Raw genomic sequence first — 21,970 nt, 5'->3', positions numbered from 1 at the left:
CTCACCCACAAAGCTCTTCATTGCTCAGCACCACCCTACAACTCCTCCCTTGTTTCAGTATGCCATCCTACCCGTGCCCTCCGTTCTGCTGATGACCTGAGGTTAGCATCCTCAAAAATCAGAACCTCCCACTCCCGTCTTCAAGACTATACACGTGCTGCGCCAATTCTTTGGAATGCACTTCCCAGGTCAATACGATTAGTCCCCAATCCCCACAATTTTAAGCGTGCCCTGAAAACTCATTTATTCAGACTGGCCTACCGCCTCAACACATTAACCTAATCTATCCCTATGTGGCACAGCCAAAAGTTTTTTACCATAACCAGGTTCCCTGCATCATGTTCCCACATGCTTTATGCATCCATTAGCCCTCTGCATCTGTACTGTTACACACTTAACATTATGGCTGGTCCATACAATCAGGGCAACTGTTACCACCCACCTTTCGTGTCTCCCCTTTTTTCCTCATAGATTGTAAGCTTGCGAGCAGGGCCCTCATTCCTCTTGGTATCTGTTATGATCTATGTGATTATTGTTATGCTGTAATGTATATTGTCTGTGCAAGTTCCCTCTGAAATGTAAATTGCTGTGGAATATGTCAGCGCTATAGAAATAAAATGTATTATTATTATTATTATTATTATTTCTGGGACCACCAACATTTTATTAATTGAAGCTTTAATAACACTCAGCATTTTCTGCCAAAGAGGAGGTATTCTAAATGGCTGAATGTTTAACTACACAATATTGGAAGTTGGTACAAAAGATATAATGCCATATGACCATACAGTGGGGCAAAAAAGTATTTAGTCAGTCAGCAATAGTGCAAGTTCCACCACTTAAAAAGATGAGAGGCGTCTGTAATTTACATCATAGGTAGACCTCAACTATGGGAGACAAACTGAGAAAAAAAAATCCAGAAAATCACATTGTCTGTTTTTTTTTCATTTTCTTTGCATATTATGGTGGAAAATAAGTATTTGGTCAGAAACAAAATTTCATCTCAATACTTTGTGATATATCCTTTGTTGGCAATGACAGAGGTCAAACGTTTTCTGTAAGTCTTCACAAGGTTGCCACACACTGTTGTTGGTATGTTGACCCATTCCTCCATGCAGATCTCCTCTAGAGCAGTGATGTTTTTGGCTTTTCGCTTGGCAACACGGACTTTCAACTCCCTCCAAAGGTTTTCTATAGGGTTGAGATCTGGAGACTGGCTAGGCCACTCCAGGACCTTGAAATGCTTCTTACGAAGCCACTCCTTCGTTGCCCTGGCGGTGTGCTTTGGATCATTGTCATGTTGAAAGACCCAGCCACGTTTCATCTTCAATGCCCTTGCTGATGGAAGGAGGTTTGCACTCAAAATCTCACGATACATGGCCCCATTCATTCTTTCATGTACCCGGATCAGTCGTCCTGGCCCCTTTGCAGAGAAACAGCCCCAAAGCATGATGTTTCCACCACCATGCTTTACAGTAGGTATGGTGTTTGATGGATGCAACTCAGTATTCTTTTTCCTCCAAACACGACAAGTTGTGTTTCTACCAAACAGTTCCAGTTTGGTTTCATCAGACCATAGGACATTCTCCCAAAACTCCTCTGGATCATCCAAATGCTCTCTAGCAAACTTCAGACGGGCCCGGACATGTACAGGCTTAAGCAGTGGGACACGTCTGGCACTGCAGGATCTGAGTCCATGGTGGCGTAGTGTGTTACTTATGGTAGGCCTTGTTACATTGGTCCCAGCTCTCTGCAGTTCATTCACTAGGTCCCCCCGCGTGGTTCTGGGATTTTTGCTCACCGTTCTTGTGATCATTCTGACCCCACGGGGTGGGATTTTGCGTGGAGCACCAGATCGAGGGAGATTATCAGTGGTCTTGTATGTCTTCCATTTTCTAATTATTGCTCCCACAGTTGATTTCTTCACTCCAAGCTGGTTGGCTATTGTAGATTCAGTCTTCCCAGCCTGGTGCAGGGCTACAATTTTGTTTCTGGTGTCCTTTGACAGCTCTTTGGTCTTCACCATAGTGGAGTTTGGAGTCAGACTGTTTGAGGGTGTGCACAGGTGTCTTTTTATACTGATAACAAGTTTAAACAGGTGCCATTACTACAGGTAATGAGTGGAGGAAAGAGGAGACTCTTAAAGAAGAAGTTACAGGTCTGTGAGAGCCAGAAATCTTGATTGCTTGTTTCTGACCAAATACTTATTTTCCACCATAATATGCAAATAAAATGAAAAAAAAAACAGACAATGTGATTTTCTGGATTTTTTTTTCTCAGTTTGTCTCCCATAGTTGAGGTCTACCTATGATGTAAATTACAGACGCCTCTCATCTTTTTAAGTGGTGGAACTTGCACTATTGCTGACTGACTAAATACTTTTTTTCCCCACTGTATGTGCATATGTACCTCATGTTATGCGTTCTAACCACAAGCAGCGCTGGCTTCTCTCTTTTTTTGTTGCATATTGGTTTGTGGTTGACCACCACTGTTGCCGTGCGTGCTGGGTTACGTTCGCCATTTTTGCTGTGTTCATTGTGATGGATCTAGGCTGCTGTGCACACACACACACAGCAGCCCCGCCCTGCCCCAGGCTTTGTTTAATTTGTGCATCTGTGTCTGAGCCTGCATCGCCCTTCATCTGTGTTTGCTCGTCAGGCAATGTGTGGAGGTCAAACCTGAGATGTCTATGTTCAGACCAGGTTGGCCTTTATCTGCACTTGCTTCATCTGGCTGCACGGGAGTGATGCAGATATGCTTCAGGTACGGATTGCATTTGATATGGTCTTGCTTTTAAAATATCTAGGAGGCCGTAATGGCACAGTGAATATTAAAAATGTAGAGTAGGACCCCCCACATGAGATTGCCTTGGCGCGGCGGGGTGGCTCAATTTATTGATCAATATTTTGCCAAATGTCTCATTTTGAATACAGTTAGATGTTAATATGTGCATATGCACCTCATGTTATGCATTCTAACCACAGCAGCGCTGGCTTCTCTCTCTTTTTTTGTTTTTATTAAGAAGGTTACGCAAATCGTCTCGCACCTTAGTGAGTGAAATTTTTGCTGCTTCTGTAGGCGAAGTTTTATGGCTTGTTTCCAGTATTTTTAATTGGGTCAGAAGGGCATCAAGATCGGCCTCCCTCTCCCTCTTTCGCCTCGTCCTGTGTTTTATCAATACTCCTCTGATCACGCATTTATGAGCCTCCCAAACTGTGTTTAGAGAAGTATCAGCAGATTTGTTTAGTTCAAAAAATTCTCTCAAGGTCTGGAAAATCTCCTGATCTGGACCGAGATTCCCGGATGTCTTATCAGGCTGAACCAACATCGAGGTGGAGATAAAACACTTCTTTAAAGTTAGAAAAGCCTACTTAGCAGAAGTAGGCCAATTCTTAGGGTACGTGCACACGCTGCGGAATCTGCTGCGGATTCATCCGTGCGGATTTTGCAAAATCCGCAGGTCAAAAGACCTGCAGATTATCTGCGGTTTATCATCTCCACAATGGAGGAGATGGCAAACCGCTGCGGAATCCACAGAAAGAATTGACATGCAATTCTTTCTGCGGATTTGAAACCGCAGCACAATCCGCATGGAAAATTCTGCAACATGTGCACAGCGTTTTTTTAATTCCCATAGGGAATAATGGTATTGCACACCGCAGCAGAAACTGCTGCGGATCCACAGGGCCAAATCTGCTGCAGATCCGCAGCAGAATCTGCAGCGTGTGCGCACACCCTTAACGTCTGCACCTTTGATTGTGAGGTCAGTCAGAGGTTTGACTACCTGTGAAAATCCCCTAATAAATTTTCGATAATAGTTTGCAAAACCTAGAAAGCGTTGCAAACCCTTTAAAACATGAGGTTGAACCCAATCAACAATGGCCTGAATTTTTTTAGGATCCATACAAAACCCCTCACAAGACACAATCAAACCCAAAATTCCTGAACAAAGAATGAACACTTCTCTAACTTGGCGTTCAGATGATTTTCTCTGAGTTTCAGGAGAACGGATCGTAGGTGATGTAAATGGGTATGACTATCGGGAGTACACCAGAATGTCGTCAAGATAAATTACCACAAAGCTCCCAATAAGATCCGAAAACACAACATTGATAAAATTTTGAAAACCGCGGGTGCATTAGTCAGACCAAAGGGCATGACCAGGTTTTCAAACAGTCCCTCTGATGTGAGAAATGCCATTTTCCACTCATCTCTTTCACAGACCCTTATAAGATTATAGGCCCCCCCGCAAATCAAGTTTGAAAAACCACTTGGCACCCGAAAGTTGGTTACACAGATCAGGAATGAGGGGGAGTGGGTATGCGTTTCTCACAGTGATCTTGTTAAGTTCCCGAAATTCGAGACATGGGCGCAAACCACCATCTTTTTTTAACGAAAAAAAAAATGGCAGCTACGGGCGAGACAGAAGGGCGAATATGCCCCTTACGGAGACTCTCCGCAATATATTCTTTCATGGCTTGACGCTCAGATCCTGACAGATTTAATAAACGAGCCTTGGGTAGCTTGACCCCGGGAACTAAGTCAATGGCACAATCAGAAGGTTTATGTGGTCGTAAGGCCTCAGCCTCGCTTTCAGAGAACACATCTTCAAAGTCCTTTAAGTACTCTGGAATACGCTCCAGACCGACAGACACAGATACAGATTTCAAAGGGGTGCGCAATGGCACAGAATTGCAACATACATTAGTACATTTGGAATCCCATTTCACATTTTCCCCAGTTACCCAATCAATAACAGGGTTATGGTGTTGAAGCCAAGGCATACCTAGAACCAGGCCCGCAGGCAAATTATTTAAAACAAAACAACTTATGCTTTCCACATGAGCTGGGCCCACTCAGTGGGAAAACCTTGGTGACAAAACAGATGCCCTCTCGGGTGAGAGGAGACGGGTCCAATGTCCACCACCTTGACTGGAGATGCAAGCCTAACTGTCCCTATCTTATACAGTCACCACACGAGAGTCAATTAAATTTATAGTGGATCCACAATCAACAAATGCGGTAGTCAAAAATGTGCCGCTAGTCACCTCCTACTCCACCTGGAGAAGGATTTTAGCAAAAGAAGAAAATTGTACCTGGGGGTCTGGGCAACCTCCTCGATCGCTACCCAGAACTAGACGTTTTGCCGACATCTTGGATGAGGAGGGACAGGAAGGACAGTCTTTTTTTCCAGTGTCCCGGGGCATCACAGTAAAAACACAGCTGATTATCTCTGCAGCGTCTCCTCTCTGTCTTTGACCAAGATGTCTCCCACCTCCATGGGTTCGGTGGTTGAAGAGATATCCCCCGCACTGAGGTATAAAGGGGTTTCTTGCTGCATCACCCCGCTGGCATGGAGCCTACGGTCCATACGGAGAGCCTGTGTCATCGCGTCCTCCAGGTTTTCCGGGGGAGGATGCAAGGCCAGTACATCCTGCAAACGGTTGGACAGGTCTCTGCAGAACAACCCTCTCAAAGCGGCGTTGTTTCAGGATATTTCAGCTGCCCAGCATCTGAACTCGGAACAGAACCACTCCGCTGAGTGCTTCCCCTGTGTCACACTCATCACCATGTCCTCAGCTTGACGCACTCTATCAGGCTCATCATAGATGTGACCAAGAGCCTCAAAAAACAAATCCACAGACATACATTCTGGAGCAGAAGGAGAGAGATAAAAAGCCCAAGCCTGTGAAACCCATCTTAATAAAGAAATAATAATTCCCACCCTCTGGTTTTCATTCCCAGAGGAGCGAGGTTGCAAAGAGAAAAATACTTTACGGTTGGACACCCTGAACAACTTTTTATCCCCAGAAAAAGTATCGGGTAACTAAACAGGTGGTTTGAGGAACACTAAAGCGACATCCGTGGCACCCTCATCCCGAGACCCTGAAGGAGAAGAAGCTTGCATGGCATTCGCAACCTCTCTGAACCCATGGATGCAATTGAGCCAGAGAACTCTGCTCAACAGACAGTTTTTGCATCATTTGAGTGAGGCTTTGCACTTGCTCAGAAAGTGCCCGCAGCGGATCCATGACTGGAGGAAAAAAAAAACCCATACCAGAATAAGAAAAGTGCTGTGCGGTCAGTGATAACATAATGAACACTTGCAGACTTTATACCGAAGTCTGCACTCATGTTCCAGGGAAACCAGAAGGTCCTAAAGTGTGTGGGGAGAAAGGCAATGAGCGTACCTGTTGGTGTGTAGGACCTGAAGCACGTGACCACTGGGGGAGTGGCCGGGGCCAGACGCCGAGTAGCGACGGTGACCAGCAAAGCCAGAGAGTAGTCAGGACGTACCGAAGTGAAGCCAGGAGGTCAGAGTAGTGCCATAGGATGAGACACAAAGAGTTGTCAGGAAGTAGCCAGAAGTCAGGAAACCCAAGATATCAGAGAAGTACCAATGGGTCAGACAGGAGGAAGGTCAGAATATAAAGCCAGGGTCATAGCCAGAAACAGACAATCAGCACAGAATCACAAGAGAATACTCAGAACGGGAGGACGGATCGGGTCAAACACTTGAAGGCAGAAACAGACAAAGCAGTATGCAAGCACACCAGGGGTCAGCTACCCAGCCAGGAATAAATGTATAACTAAGAAGGAAACCCTGGGAGGGGCAGTTTCTTATAGCCCTCCTGAAATCAAAAGGATGCCACACAAAATTAACCCTGCGAGGACGGAAAAGGAGATCCCGTCCACAATCATGACAAACAGTAGTAGTATACACTTTAAAAGTTGAGGAACAGCAAAACTTTTTTCAGTCCGTTGCCCGGATACATGACTCTCCCCACTTAAAATCAACAGGGTATGACAGGTTAGACATATAGGCAAGCCTGTTCAACTATCACAGGACACCCATGGGTAATTGTCACGTGGACCCGTCCTGTGTGACACGACCTGCAGGCCGGTAACTGAGACAACAAGACACGGCACGTGTAACTGTCCTGTGTGACACGACCCGCAGGCTGGTAACTGAGACAACAAGACACGGCACGTGTAACTGTCCTGTGTGACACGACCCGCCAGCCGGTAACTAAAACAACAAGACAAGGGGAAGGGAAACAGTTACAACGGTGGGCCCTGCGATAGGGAACGGGGACGTGGAGAACTCCTGCACTCCCCTGAGTCAGTGTCCCTCACACTCCTAGCATTCCCTAGGCCGGTTCCGCACCTGGCGCTGATCAGGATACCTGTCACCCTAGCACACCCTACACCTATCCCTTGCTAGGGAGCTGGGTGGTGCAGGCACTGGTCCCACCGCTGTACTAATACACACCAGGGAAAAATTACAAACAGGGAAACACCACTTAGCTTTGCTCTGTTGCTCTTGCTCTAGCAACAGAGTCCACCACCAGAATGCAGCTTTCCTCCTGAATAGATGCCACCAAGCTCTGTCAGACCTGCAAGGAAATCCCCTCTGACTCCTTTCACACCAGGACTCTGACAGTGCTGCAAGGAACTCTCTCTAGCTCCTTTCTCCACCAAGGATGGTTGGAAATGACCACTGACCAACAACCTGCTCATAGATCATGTGACCCTATATAGGAAAAGGGAATGGTCAAATGATCAGGGGCCAAAAGCTGCTATAACCCCACTGACCACCGGGGGCAAAAGGCAAAGCAAAGAAAACATCAAGTGCAATGACCCTAACGGCCACCGGGGGCAAAACTAGAACTGAAACCACCACAGTGCAATGACCCTAATGGCCACCGGGGCAAAACTATCATTAAGCACACAGCTTAAGGAAAAAAAAAAAAGGTTACTAGTGCTTTTTATCTGTCATGATCCAGCATGGATCATAACAGTACCCTCCCCTTAATGAGGGGCCTCAGGACCCTCAAGACCGCTCCTCATCAGGGAACCACCTACAGAGGGGACGCCCAGATCCAGAGTTCACCCCTGCAACTACCTGCACTTCAGGTTTATGACAAACGAGCACCGCTGGTATTGGCAATGTATGTTCTGGAGGCACCACACATCTTCGAAGCGCCGACCTGGGGAACGAGTTGTGTATGTGTATGTTTGGTATGAGCTGATAAGACTCCGCAACACACTTCCACTGGATGTTTTTTGGTGGCCACCCATACATGCTCGTTCACACACAGGTCCGGACCTGAACGTTTATTGCCACACATTCGTTTGTCACGATTTGGTGAACTCTTTCTGGGATTGACAACAGAGGCGTCCCCCTGTGTCACCACACTCACACCCCCGCACTTCACCAAGGGGTACACCACCATCCAACCCTTTCCACCACGAGGTCTGCACCTCCCAGGGTTGGCTAATGGCGAGGGTTGAGACTTGCACCTACTCTCCTGTGGCACATCTGCTGCTCTCACTGGAGAGGAAGGGGTCGGTTGAAGAAAGATGGCAGAGACAGTAGTTCCTGGGCAGCAGCCCTCACACGACTGCCCCCAGCTGACCACTTCCCCTGCCCGCCAATCTATTACCGGGTTGTGTTTTTTCAGCCAAGGGAGGCCTAAAACGATAGGTACTGGCATTCCCTCCAAGAAGTAGCATGACAAGGACTCCTCATGATGTCCTATACCTAGATGGATATTTTCTACGACTTGGGTCCAGCTCCCCTGGCTCAGTGGAACAGAGTTTATGGTCTGGACGCTTATAGGTTGGCCTAACGTCCTACACCTCAGGCCATGAGTCTGGACAAAGCGAGCATCTACCAGACTGACTCCTGCTCTGCTGTCCACAAGCACCGGTATCACCTCCGGTACCCCGCCAGCCAACACCTCTGCTGACATAGTACCTTGGGAGGGCAAAATGGAGGAAATATACACTCCCTGGTCGCCTCCCTCCAAGCGACCAGGGGAATGCGGCTTCTGAGATAACACAGATGATTTGGCGCACATTGGGCAAGCCTTCAGGATATGACCAGTCTGCCCACAGTAAAAACATGCTGACACCACTCCCTGAACCGTAGGCAGGCCTGAATACACGCTAGCTCCTCCTGCTTGAATAGATTCGTCTGGAGACTTGGCACGAACTGGGCAGGCTCTCATAAAATGACCTGGCTTCCCACAGGAAAAGCATCCGCCCCCACCACGGCGAGCCAAAGACACCCCCTTTTTTGTACCAACAACACTGGGCTGTCTGGGTTCCTCTGTCCGCACTGGTGGGTCCTCCTCCCTAGCGAGGGGGCACATTTTGGGGCTGTTATGGAAATATATATGTATATTTCATATAGATCTCACTTGCATGCTATATACGCCATATATACTCCATATATACACTCTATATTCATATATGCTCGCTTAGAGATATAATCATAGCTGTCTTGAACTTTTTTACTAGTTACTGTAGCTGACCTGACCCCATGAAACCTGTCTGGACAAACAACTTGAGAAATATCTAGCAGACATAGGAAATGGGGAAGTAAGGCCAGATGTGCCAGCCGATACCAGAACATGCTGACACTAAAAACAATAGGCCATAAATTATATTGCTAGAATCAGCTTTTTTGGCAAACTCTTCCATATATGTTCATGTATTCAAACTGACCAATTAAACTAGAAGTTCAGCCTTTATGTTAATCAGATAACCTCCCTTTCCTACATGTATCCATAAATATAGGTATGCTTAATAAAGCTACAGAGCATTGAAAGAATCGATTGCTGTCTCTGTGTACAGTTCTTTTCTTCCAGTTGAGCGCTCAATAAGACTCTGTCTAATTTGGGCAGGCCACAGTACGCATAGGGGTAAATCTACCCATATAAATTTCTACAACAATCTGGCACCCAACGTGGGGCTGTGGATGAAACGCACGGGGACCCAGCTGACCGGAAAGACGGGGGTGCCGTTACGGGCCTGGCCCACGGGACAGAGGCTGCAGCTCCATAAGTAAGGTAAGAAAATTCTGTCATCTTACTTGAATGTCCCTTGTCCAGCCCGGGTCTGTACCCCTAGCCAGTCAGGTGTGGTCACCACCGTATCCCAGGTAGAGTGTAAAAAGTCTACCCTTATCTAAACCCTGGGATAAGCTAAGTGTCTGCTGTGGTCCTGTGTGTCTAAGATCTGGGTGAGAGAGTTGGTGGAAAATTGTGACAGATTTGTGTTTGTGGTTGATGGGAGACCGATAACAGGGGACTTTGACCCACTCAGATAGGTCCTCACAAATACACCTGGACACAGGGGGAGGACAGGAGAAGCCTTGCCCAGGGACAGGTGGTGGGGCCTTACGGAGATATCCCAAGGCAAATCTCACATCAAGCTATCACAACAAACACCCGTGCACAGGAAGGGACAACAGTGCCAACGCCAGGCCACGCCGTGGTGTTAGCTTAGGGGAGATATTGCAGGCCAAACCACTTGACAGGTTGCCACCAACACACCTGGTCACAAGGAAGGACAGGAGAAGCCGGCCCAGGTATCAGGTGGTGGCAACATTGTGGGAGTTATCACATTACTGATACCGACGAGCCAGCGTGTTAACATTCCCGGGTCACCAGCGCAGTGCACCCAGTGTGGTTGGCAGTTACCGGTTACCAGCAGCTGTTTCACATACAAGTCGCAAAACAAGGGCTTTCGATCTCTCTCCCCGGACGTCTCAGTGTTTGCTACCCCGTGATGTGCCGCTTGCTTTCCATGTAGACCTGGGACTGGAAAGTCTAAAGTCTTTTATGCACTTCCTCTTTTTGCCTGTAGGATGTGTCCCTGATATACATATTTTCCAGATTGTCACATTTTGTTTTACACTCTGCTGTTTGCATAATCTTATCTTGCATTTTTTGTAGTGGTTTTTGTTACTGCCGTATGAGAATTTTCGGGAAAGCTGGGTCATTGTCATTTTGAGTATATTACTGTAGTCACAGTCTGCTTTTTGGTTTTCCATTGTTCTCAGATTTTACAGAGACGCAGGCATAAAAAGAGGAAGTTGGGTGCCTGCATTCTGCATTAACACTTTTTATTGTTGGAAGCTGTACTAGTTTTTGGACTTTTATTTCCTTTTTGGAGCGTTTTACCAAGGTTTACCAACTTTTTTGTTTTTTTTCTTTCCTTTTTCCCTCTATTTTCCATAGTATTGGTTTTTGTTTTTTTTTCTGAGTGGTTCTTCTAAAGTTTATATACGTTTTGATCTTATCAACTTTTTGGTTTATTGTCCTTTTAAAAATCTTTTTAAAATTTTTCCTTTTTCATCCCTTTTAATTTTTCTTCCGAGTTTTTCTTCCACTTTTCTTGTGACAGTTTATCAGTTGTTTTAGTTTTTACTTTTTGTCTTTTCAGTTCAATTCTTTCTTCTCAAAGAGTGATTACCTGTTTTCGAGTTTTTCTTTTTCCCCTCGTGTCAATTTTTTTTTGATTCTTATCCCCTGTTTTTGAAGCTTTTACCATGGGGAATAAGTTGGGCAAGCAGGAGGCTCTTTTACTTCCTGGAGAAAGAACTGCCACCCAAGTAGTGGCCAAGCAGGAAGGTGTTAAATTTTTGAAAAATTACAGACTGCTCATGAGAATATGTGAAATCCATCAGAAGGGCAGATTGCAAGCAGCAGAATGGCAGGATGTATTAACACAGAAAAAGGGAAAATTAGTTGATGCCAACCTGCTAAGTGAAGCCACCGCATGGTTCCGAGTAGCAGCGGACCTGCATCTGTGTGGAGCCACTGAGAGATATGTGGACACACCAGGAAATGATTTTTATGTGTACAAGTTTGCAAAACGTATGAAACCATCTGCCCCTCCACCCTATGGTGAAGGGCAATACTGGGTGTGCGAAGTCTGCTCTCAGCAGAATCCATTGTACAGGGAGACCTGTGTTGCCTGTGGTGCTAGAGAGTGATCACAGCAAATCTAACACAAGAGATCTGGTCAGCAGTAGGGTCAGACTTAGGCCTAAACACTCCCTACCACCCCCAGAGCAGTGGAAAGGTAGAAAGATTGAATGGAACACTCAAGAATAGGATGCTGAAAGTTGCCCAAGAGACAAACAAACCATGGCATAAGACACTCCCCATTGCACTTTTTAGTGTCAGGCACACTCCCAGAGGCCCAGAAAAACTGTCACCATTTGAGATTCTGTTTGGGTCTAGCCCCATTTTAGGGGTATTCTTCCCCCAGCAGTTGACTATGCAATATGATACCTTGTCTGCTTATGTGATCAAATTGACAAAAAAGCTTGCTGATGTCCATTCTCGAGTTTTCTCTTCCCTACCAGATCCAGGATCAGTACTCGGCACACACTCCCTGAAGCCGGGTGACTGGGTGTTGGTGAAGAAGTTTGTAAGGAGAACTCTTGACCCCTGATTTGACAGTCCCTTCTAAGTGCTGCTGACGACACCAACCTCTGTGAAACTAGAGGGAAGACCCACCTGGATCCACGCATCGCACTGCAAGAAGGCACCTGTACCAGAAGACATTCCTAAGCCAGAATGATTCTGTTTATTCTCTGTGTGATACAAATTCTGGGGGTGGGAGCACCTTTTACTGAAGACATTACCAAAGATGGGGACTATACGATCTTCTGGTTTGACACATCAGCACACATAATCACATACCTATTCGATTACTGTGACATAGTGCATTGCTCACCCACATGGCTGGAGAGGCTAGAGAGACTGGGAGAAGGGACCCAATATATGTGTGTTGTGGATGATCATTGGGGAGATGATTGTGCATATTGGGGAGCTGCCGCATGGAACACAGGAAAAAGTTGGGGGTACAAACCTCAGTCAGCCTTGGATAGAAAGGATAGAGATGGTAAATCATTAATTGACCGCATGCGCCTCACTAAGCAGGCTTTTGTGAAAGGGTGCAACATCAAGGGCGAATGTAGCCGACTCATACTCAGCATTGAGAATCCCTCTCCAGGCGATGCAGGTACATATATACTGAGTAGCACCTGGTCAACAGACGGGCGCCGCCCTCCCGTACACTACTCAGAAAAATTCAGGCTAGCAAACAAGGCTGACAAACCCAAGGCACCCCAACAGGCCCCCAGTAACATGAAAGTGTTGGTAGATCCCACCTATGAGGAAACCCTAGCAGTAGAGACAGGGTTCGCTGAAACCAACTGCTGGCTAGAATGGGTAAAGTATATGGCCCAACAGCACAATGGGAGCGGCTGCTATGCCTGTGCTGGTGCCAGACCCCACCTGGGCACAGTGCCACTTAAAATCCCAGAGTCCCAACAGGCCTGCTTCCTCAGTATATACACCAACTCCTCTGACTCCACATCTTGTGAGAACTGGAAGTCTAAGTACCCACTCTTGGTCAAAGATACGCCCCCTGGTGTAGGGAAAACAATCTACCCTGGTAATTACACCTGTTACACACGCACAGGAGCTGGCAGAGATGTAAAAAACTTCACCAAGGGGTTTTGCTCAGAATTTAGTACTACCACTGTTAACCTGGTCAGTCATGTGGTTTCCTTGGGTGACATATACTGGATCTGTGGTGACATGAAAATACATAGTAGACTAGAAGGTGTTTGGATAGGCCAATGTGCTCTGGCAAAGATCCTGATGCCCTTCCACCTTTTTCCTTACACACGAGTCTACACCATGTACCGGGGTAAGAAGACCAAGAAGGGAAAGTGCCCCCAAAGGTAGTTTTGATCCACATGTATACATAGACACCATAGGTGTGCCTAGGGGGGTACCTGATGAATACAAGGCCAGAGACCAGGTTAAGGCAGGATTTGAGTCATTACTGCCAATGATAACTATAAACAAGAATGTGGATTGGATAAATTACATCTATTATAATCAACAGAGATTCGTCAACTACACCCGAGACGCTTTGAAGGGTCTGGCAGACCAGTTAGGCCCCACTTCCATCATGGCATTCCAGAATAGGATGGCCTTAGACATGATTCTAGCCGAGAAAGGAGGTGTTTGTAAGATGATCAAGGACACATGCTGCACTTACATTCCGGACAACACTGGTCCAAATGGTAAAGTCACAGTAGCCATACAAAAACTCACTGAGTTGTCTGACGAGCTGAAACAAAACTCAGGAGTTACTGACCCCTGGGACTAATACTTTGGGTGGATGAGCGGGTGGCGGAGAATGCAAGCGCAAGTCGGAACAGTCATACTGGTGGAATTCATCTTGGTATAATTGCTGGTTGTTTTATTCTCCCTTGTATCCGCAGGATGATGGAAAAGACTGTCCATGATACCACAAATCTGATGCCATTGACTGCCTTGGATGTCTCATCTGTCAAAATCGACATCCCACCTCCACTGCCTGACAACATCTTCCAGCTACCAGAACTGCCTCATGAAGAGTACACACCCCTGGATACGCATGTTGCTGAATATGAGACTATGATTCCGCCAAACCCCCAGTAGGGACAGACCTCCTGACCGCCCATTTGCGAAAAGTCTGTACAGAGGAGGATGTATGCGTTAGGTGTATGTCAGTCCACTGGCAGCATAAAAGAGTTGCAGCGCTTTGGGCCAGGAGCAGGATTTTAGGGCAAGTGATATCTAAGGGGGGATTGTTATGGAAATATATATGTATATTTCATATAGATCTCACTTCCATGCTATATACGCCATATATACACTCTATATTCATATATGCTCGCTTAGAGATATAATCATAGCTGTCTTGAACTTTTTTACTAGTTACTGCAGCTGACCTGACCCCATGAAACCTGTCTGGACAAACAACTTGAGAAATATCTAGCAGACATTTGAAATGGGGAAGTAAGGCCAGATGTGCCAGCCGATACCAGAACATGCTGACACTGTAAAAACAATAGGCCGTAAATTATATTGCTAGAATTAGCTTTTTTGGCAAACTCTTCCATATATGTTCATGTATTCAAACTGACCAATTAAACTAGAAGTTCAGCCTTTATGTTAATCAGATAACCTCCCTTTCCTACATGTATCCATAAATATAGGTATGCTTAATAAAGCTACAGAGCATTGAAAGAATCGATTGCTGTCTCTGTGTACAGTTCTTTTCTTCCAGTTGAGCGCTCAATAAGACTATGTCTAATTTGGGCAGGCCACAGTACGCACAGGGGTAAATCTACCCATATAAATTTCTACAACAAGGCATCTATCCACCCGGATGGCAAAGGACATGGCGGCCTCCAGCGACCTGGGGGCGGCGTACTGCACCAGAGTATCCTGCAACTTTGGAGACAGACCCTGCACAAATTGACTCCTAAGTGCAGGGTCATTCCACTGAGTGTTAGTGGCCCACCTCCTAAACTCTGAGCAGTACTCCTCAGCAACCCGGGCTCCCTGTTTACACCTACGGAGTCGGGATTCCGCCAGGGCGACGCCATCAGGATCCCCATACACTAGCGCCAAAGCCGCAAAAAACTCGTCCATGGACTCTAATGATGGTGAATCGTCCGGCAGGAAGAAGGCCCAGGATTGGGGATCCCCCTTAAGAAAGGACATAATGATTCCCACCCATTGCTCTTCACTCCCTGATGAATGAGGGCGCAGCCTGAAGTATAGTTTACAGGCTTGCTGAAATACCAAGAATTGATCTCTCCCTCCAGAAAACCTGTCAAGGAGGGATATCTTGGGTTCTGGCTGAGCCTGAGCCTGAACCAAACCTCCAAAGCCCACCAACAGCTCCAGCTGCTGCACCAACTCACCGCGCAGCCACCTAATCTCATCAGTAAAAATCTGCAGCATTTGGGCAAAGGTCTGCATTGGGTCCATGGCTCAGCAGAAAAAAAATGTTATGGCTGGTGATAATGTCACGTGGACCCGTCCTGTGTGACACGACCCGCAGGCCGGTAACTGTTATGAGCTCATTTTCTGCTCCACCAGTTGAGAGTTCCCCTTCCTTTCTCCCTCTGGTGGTGACAGGAGGTAGTGAGGTTGGTTTAAGTGGTAGTGATCTGCCACCTGGTGAGGAAGATAATGATTGGATCTCTGGAGTATCAGACTGGATATAAGACAGCCGATGCCCTATCCTGTTGCTGGTGATTCAGTTTGCTTCTCAGGTCTAGGACTCAGCTCTGTTCCAGTCTTCTCAGATAAGTTTGTTTTTTGCTAATGTTCACACTTGCTCTTGTCGGTCTTTTCAGTTTTTTGTGTGGTCAGCCAGCCTGGCTGGGCTGTGCTGAATTTCCACTCTTATTTGCCAAATTGCCTTTTTTTCCCTTATTAGATTGGCCTCTTTTTGCTCTGTCTCAGAATATTTCAGAGTGCTGATATAGTGGGAGAAGTCTAGTGACTTCAGGGTTAATTTTGCTATCAGTTGTGTTGGACATTTTGTAGGGTTTTTTGGCAGACTGCAGACAGTGTCTTTCCTTTCCTGTCCTCTCTAGTTAGTTTGGCACCATCATTTGCTCAGCCTATTTTCCTGCCTTTGTTTGTGTTTTCATCTTTTTTCACCGTCAATACATGTGGGGGGGTTGTCTCTCCTTTGAGGCCTGCTCTGGGGCAGTTAGTTTTCCTCTTTTCCTGCTTTAGGCTTATATAGAGGTGTCTAGGACCACCGTAGGAACGCTCCATGACTGCTGCTAGTTGCATGTTAGGATCAGGGGTCGGCAGTCTGCATAGTTACCAACCTCTTTGGTTTTCTGAGACTTAGCTTTGTTGCTTTTTATTTCCTCCTCGGCTACCCGTTCATAACAGAATCACCAGCCATACCGCAGATTCTAGGGTACTCAAAAGTAGGAAAAAAGAGAGAAAAAAAAAAAGTGTCAGAATTTATTTATTTTTTTTATATGCATTTTTTCCTCTTTTTCTCTGGGGCCGTAGGAGGATTTTTTCCTTAATGGAGATTAAGCAATTGTCTGATCGCGTGGAGCAGCTCGCTGCTGAAGTGCAGGGAATTTCCGCCTATCTCGCTCAATCACATGCTGTTGAACCCAAAATCCCCACGCCTGATGTGTTTTCTGGGGATCGGTCTAAATTTTTGAATTTTAAGAATTGTAAATTATTTCTTACCTTGAAGCCTAACTCATCGGGAAGCTCTGCACAGCAGGTTAAAATTGTCATCTCCTTGCTGTGCGGCGATCCCCAGGATTGGGCGTTTTCTCTGACACCTGAAAATCCTATTCTGACTAATGTAGATGCATTTTTTCAGGCCTTGGGGTTGTTGTATGATGAACCTAATTCCGTTGATCAAGCTGAGAGAACCCTGTTGGCATTAAACCAGGGTCAGGATCCTGCAGAGTTATATTGTCAAAAATTCCGAAAGTGGGCGGTCCTTACTACATGGAATAGTGCATTGGCAGCCCTCTTTCGGAAAGGTTTATCAGAGACCGTAAAAGATGTTATGGTGGGATTTCCTGTTCCCTCTGGTCTGGATGGCTCTATGGCATTAGCCATTCAAGTTGATTGGCGTTTACGTGAACATAGAAGTACACTGGAGGCGCTGCCACCTTTTGAACAAATGTCTGAACCTATGCAATGTGATGGGGTTTTGTCTAGGGCGCAACGTCGAGAGTTTAGAAGGCGTAATAAGCTGTGTTTTTTCTGTGGAGAAGCCTCTCATACTCTTTCTGTCTGCCCTTAACGAGAGAAACATTTTGCACACACATTTGCTGTGGGCAGTATACAACCTAAGTACCTTTTGGCAATTACTCTGATCTGCTCCTTGTCCACATTTTCCACTAAGGCTTTTGTGGATTCAGGAGCAGCTCTGAATCTGATGGATTTGGACTTTGCTAAACGTTGTGGTTTGTCCATGACGCCTATTCCTTTGAGGGGTATTGATGCCACTCCGTTGGCGGAGAATAAACCTCAGTTTTGGACCCAGGTGATAATGCGAGTTGCCCCTGACCACCAGGAAAATTGTAAATTTTTGGTGCTGCATAATTTGCATGACACTATTGTTCTGGGGTTCCCCTGGTTGCAAGCTCATAACCCAGTTTTGGATTGGAAATCTGTGTCTGTGGTGAGTTGGGGTTGTCAGTTTGTTCTTAGGGATGCTCCTGTTTTCTCCACCTCTCCTCAGTCTCATGATATTCCTGATTATCTGGCTGAATTCTCTGATGTATTTAGTGAGAGTAAGTCTGCGTCTTTGCCCCCTCATAGGAGTTATGACTGTGCAATTGAGTTGATGCCTGGGTGTAAATTTCCCAAGGGTCGGCTTTTTAACTTATCTGTACCCAAACATGATGCTATGCGATCCTATATTAAGGAGTCGTTGGAGAAGGGTCATATTAGACCATCCTCGTCACCTTTAGGTGCTGGGTTTTTTTTTGTGGCCAAGAAAGATGGCTCATTAAGACCGAGTAATGATTATCATTCCCTTAACAAGATGACGGTTAAATATCAGTACCCGTTACCTCTGATGTCTGATTTATTCTCCAGATTTAAGAGTGCCTGCTGGTTTACTAAGCTTGACCTCAGGGGGGCGTATAATCTTATTCGCATCAAGCACGGGGATGAATGGAAGACAGCGTTTAATACTCCGGAGGGACATTTTGAGTACCTGGTGGTGCCTTTTGGGCTCTCCAATGCCCCTTCTGTCTGCCAGTCCTTTATGAATGATATTTTCCGAGACTTTGTGGATAAGTTTTTGACCATCTATCTGGATGATATTTTGATCTTTTCTAATGATTGGGATTCCCATGTGAAACATGTCCTGAGTGTGTTTCGAATTTTGAGGGAGAATTCCCTGTTTGTTAAGGGATCGAAATGTCTCTTTGGTGTACTGAGAATTTCATTTTTGGGATTTATCTTGTCTCCATCGACTATTGAAATGGACCCGGCCAAGGTACAGGCCATTTATGATTGGGTTCAGCCTACTTCTTTGAAGGCTCTTCAGAAGTTTTTGGATTTTGCTAATTTCTATCGTAAATTTATAGGTAATTTTTCTAGTATTGTCAAACCACTGACTGATCGGACCAAGAAGGGCGCTGATGTGCTGAATTGGTCTCCTGAGGCTGTCTCAGCATTTCAGGAGCTTAAGCGGAGGTTTACTTCAGCTCCAGTTTTACGGCAACCTGATGTCTCACTTCCATTTCAAGTGGAGGTAGACGCTTCTGAGATTGGTGCAGGAGCTGTTTTGTCCCAAAAAGACCCTGTGACTTCTAAGATGAATCCCTGTGCCTTCTTTTCTCGAAAGTTCTCTCCATCTGAACGCAACTATGACGTAGGGAATCGGGAATTGTTGGCCAAGAAATGGGCATTTGAGGAGTGGAGACATTGTTTGGAGGGAGCTAGACATCAATTTGTGGTCCTCACCGATCACAAGAATCTGACTTATCTGGAGTCGGCTAAACGCTTGAATCCTAGACAGGCTAGATGGGCCTTGTTTTTCACGTGTTTTAATTTTGAGGTCTCTTTTCTTCCGGGCACTAAGAATGTTAAGGCAGACGCCCTTTCTAGGAGTTTCTTTGCTGATTCTCTTAATGTGACTGAGCCTACTACTATCCTAGGTGAGGGGGTAGTTCTTTCTGCCATTTTGCCCGATTTGAGACGCGCCCTGGAGGAATTTTAGGAGGATAAACCTGAGCGATGCCCTATGGGAAGATTGTATGTTCCGGACCAGTGGAAAAAGAGAGTGATGTCTGAAGTCCATTGCTCCGCATTGGCTGGTCATCCAGGTATTTTTGGTACCAGAGATTTGGTGAGTTGGTCGTTTTGGTGGCCTGCTTTATCTCGTGATGTCAGGAATTTTGTGCAGTCCTGTGGGACTTGTTCTCGGTCTAAATCCTGTTCTCGTTCTAGTGGGTTGCTGATGCCCCTGCTGGTGCCCAAGAGGCCATGGACCCATATCTCAATGGATTTTATTTCTGATCTTCCTGTCTCTCAGAGAATGACTGCTATCTGGGTAATTTGTGGTAGATTTTCGAAGATGGTCCATCTTGCACCACTCCCAAAGTTGCCATCTTCCGCTGAGCTGGTATCTTTGTTTTTACAACAGGTGGTTGGGTTACACGGGATTCCTGAGAACATTGTGTCCGATAGAGGGGTCCAGTTTGTTTCCAGATTTTGGAAAGCCTTTTGTTCCAATCTGGGAATTCAGTTATACTTCTCCTCTGCGTTTCATCCCCAGACCAATGGGCAGACTGAGAGAACAAACCAGACCTTGGAGTCTTATTTAAGATGTTTTATATCTGCTGATCAAGATGATTGGGTCTCATTTTTGCCCTTGGCCGAATTTGCGCTGAACAATAGAGCTAGTTCTGCCACCTTGATGTCACCCTTTTTCTGTAATTTTGGGTTTCATCCTCGATTCTCTTCAGGGCAAGTAGAATCTTCGTCCTGCCCAGGTGTGGACACTGTGGTTGAGAGAATGCAGCAGATATGGGACCAAGTGGTGGATAAATTGTCTCTCTCTCAGGAAAAGGCCCAGCATTTTTCCAACCGGCATAGGACCATTGGTCCCCGGTTTAAAGTGGGTGATATGGTTTGGTTGTCGTCTAAGAATATTCCTATGAAGGTTGCATCTCCAAAATTTAAGCCAAGATTTATTGGACCTTATAGGATTTTGGAGATTCTTAATCCTGTTTCTTTTCGATTGGCTCTTCCAGTTACGTTCAAGATCCATAACGTATTTCACAAATCACTGTTGAAGAGGTTTGTTGAGCCATTAGTTCCTGTGGCGGCACCTCCTGACCCTGTATTGGTTAAAGGCAATATGGAATATGAGGTAGAGAAAATATTGGATTCTCGTTTGGTTAGACAGAGACTCCAGTATTTGGTCAAATGGAAGGGTTATGGCCAGGAGGATAATTATTGGGTCTCTGCCTCTGATATTCATGCCAATAAATTGGTTCGTGCTTTTCACCGGGCCCATCCTGATTGGCCTGGTGGTATGGATGAGGTTTCGGTGACCCCTCCTCAAGGGGGGTACTGTTATGAGCTCATTTTCTGCTCCACCAGTTGAGAGTTCCCCTTCCTTTCTCCCTCTGGTGGTGACGGGAGGTAGTGAGGTTGGTTTAATTGGTAGTGATCTGCCACCTGGTGAGGAAGATAATGATTGGATCTCTGGAGTATCAAACTGGATATAAGACAGCCGACGCCCTATACTGTTGCTGGTGATTCAGTCTGCTTCTCAGGTCTAGGACTCAGCTCTGTTCCAGCCTTCTCAGATAAGTTTGTTTTTTGCTAATGTTCACACTTACTCTTGTCGGTCTTTTCAATTTTTTGTGTGGTCAGCCAGCCCGGCTGGGCTGTGCTGAATTTCCACTCTTATTTGCCAAATTGCCTTTTTTTCCCTTATTAGATTGGCCTCTTTTTTCTCTGTCTCAGAATATTTCAGAGTGCTGATATAGTGGGAGAACTCTAGCGACTTCAGAGTTAATTTTGCTATCAGTTGTGTTGGACATTTTGTAGGGTTTTTTGGCAGACTGCAGACAGTGTCTTTCCTTTCCTGTCCTCTCTAGTTAGTTTGGCCCCATCGTTTGCTCAGCCTTTTTTCCTGCCTTTGTTTGTATTTTCATCTTTTTTCACCATCAATACATGTGGGGGTCTGTCTCTCCTTTGGGGTCTGCTCTGGCGCAGTTAGTTTTCCTCTTTTCCTGCTTTAGGCTTTTATAGTTCTCCGGTTGTGACGAGGCGTCTAGGACCAACGTAGAAACGCTCCACGACTGCTGCTAGTTGCGTGTTAGGATCAGGGGTCTGCAGTCTGCATAGTTACCAACCTCTTTAGTTTTCTGAGACTTAGCTTTGTTGTTTTTTATTTCCTCCTTGGCTACCCGTTCATAACAGGTAACTGAGACAACAAGACACGGCACGTGTAACTGTCCTGTGTGACACGACCCGCAGGCCGGTAACTAAAACAACAAGGGAAAGGAAAACAGTTACAACGATGGGCCCTGCGATAGGGAACGGGGATGTAGAGACCTCCTGCACTCCCCTGAGTCAGTGTCCCTCACACTCCTACTGTTCCCTAGGCCGGTTCCGCACCGGGCGCTGATCAGGATACCTGTTACCCTAGCACAACCTACTCATATCCCTTGCTAGGGAGCTGGGTGGTGCAGGCACTGGCCCCACCGCTGTACTAATACACACCAGGGAAAAAATACAAACAGGGAAACACCACTTAGCTTTGCTCTGTTGCTTTTGCTCCAGCAACAGAG

At 46.0% G+C, this 21,970-nt stretch overlaps 1 protein-coding gene across 1 annotated transcript in view; it reads left to right on the top strand.

Annotated features, from left to right (window-relative positions):
• The window catches only part of LOC141098285 (uncharacterized), an 89,861-nt gene that overhangs the window by 23,794 nt on the left and 44,097 nt on the right, over window positions 1–21,970 (top strand). Inside the window, exons 2-3 of the mRNA XM_073585946.1 lie at window positions 11,334–11,699; window positions 12,164–12,228. Of these exons, the coding sequence (XP_073442047.1) occupies window positions 11,334–11,699; window positions 12,164–12,228 (431 nt within the window). The remainder of the gene's footprint in view (window positions 1–11,333; window positions 11,700–12,163; window positions 12,229–21,970) is intronic.

Source organism: Dendrobates tinctorius, unplaced genomic scaffold (assembly GCF_039654945.1).
Source record: "Dendrobates tinctorius isolate UK_male_01 unplaced genomic scaffold, ASM3965494v1 ptg000089l, whole genome shotgun sequence".
Lineage (NCBI taxonomy): Eukaryota > Metazoa > Chordata > Amphibia > Anura > Dendrobatidae > Dendrobates > Dendrobates tinctorius.
This window is presented reverse-complemented; position numbering and strand designations above follow the sequence as displayed.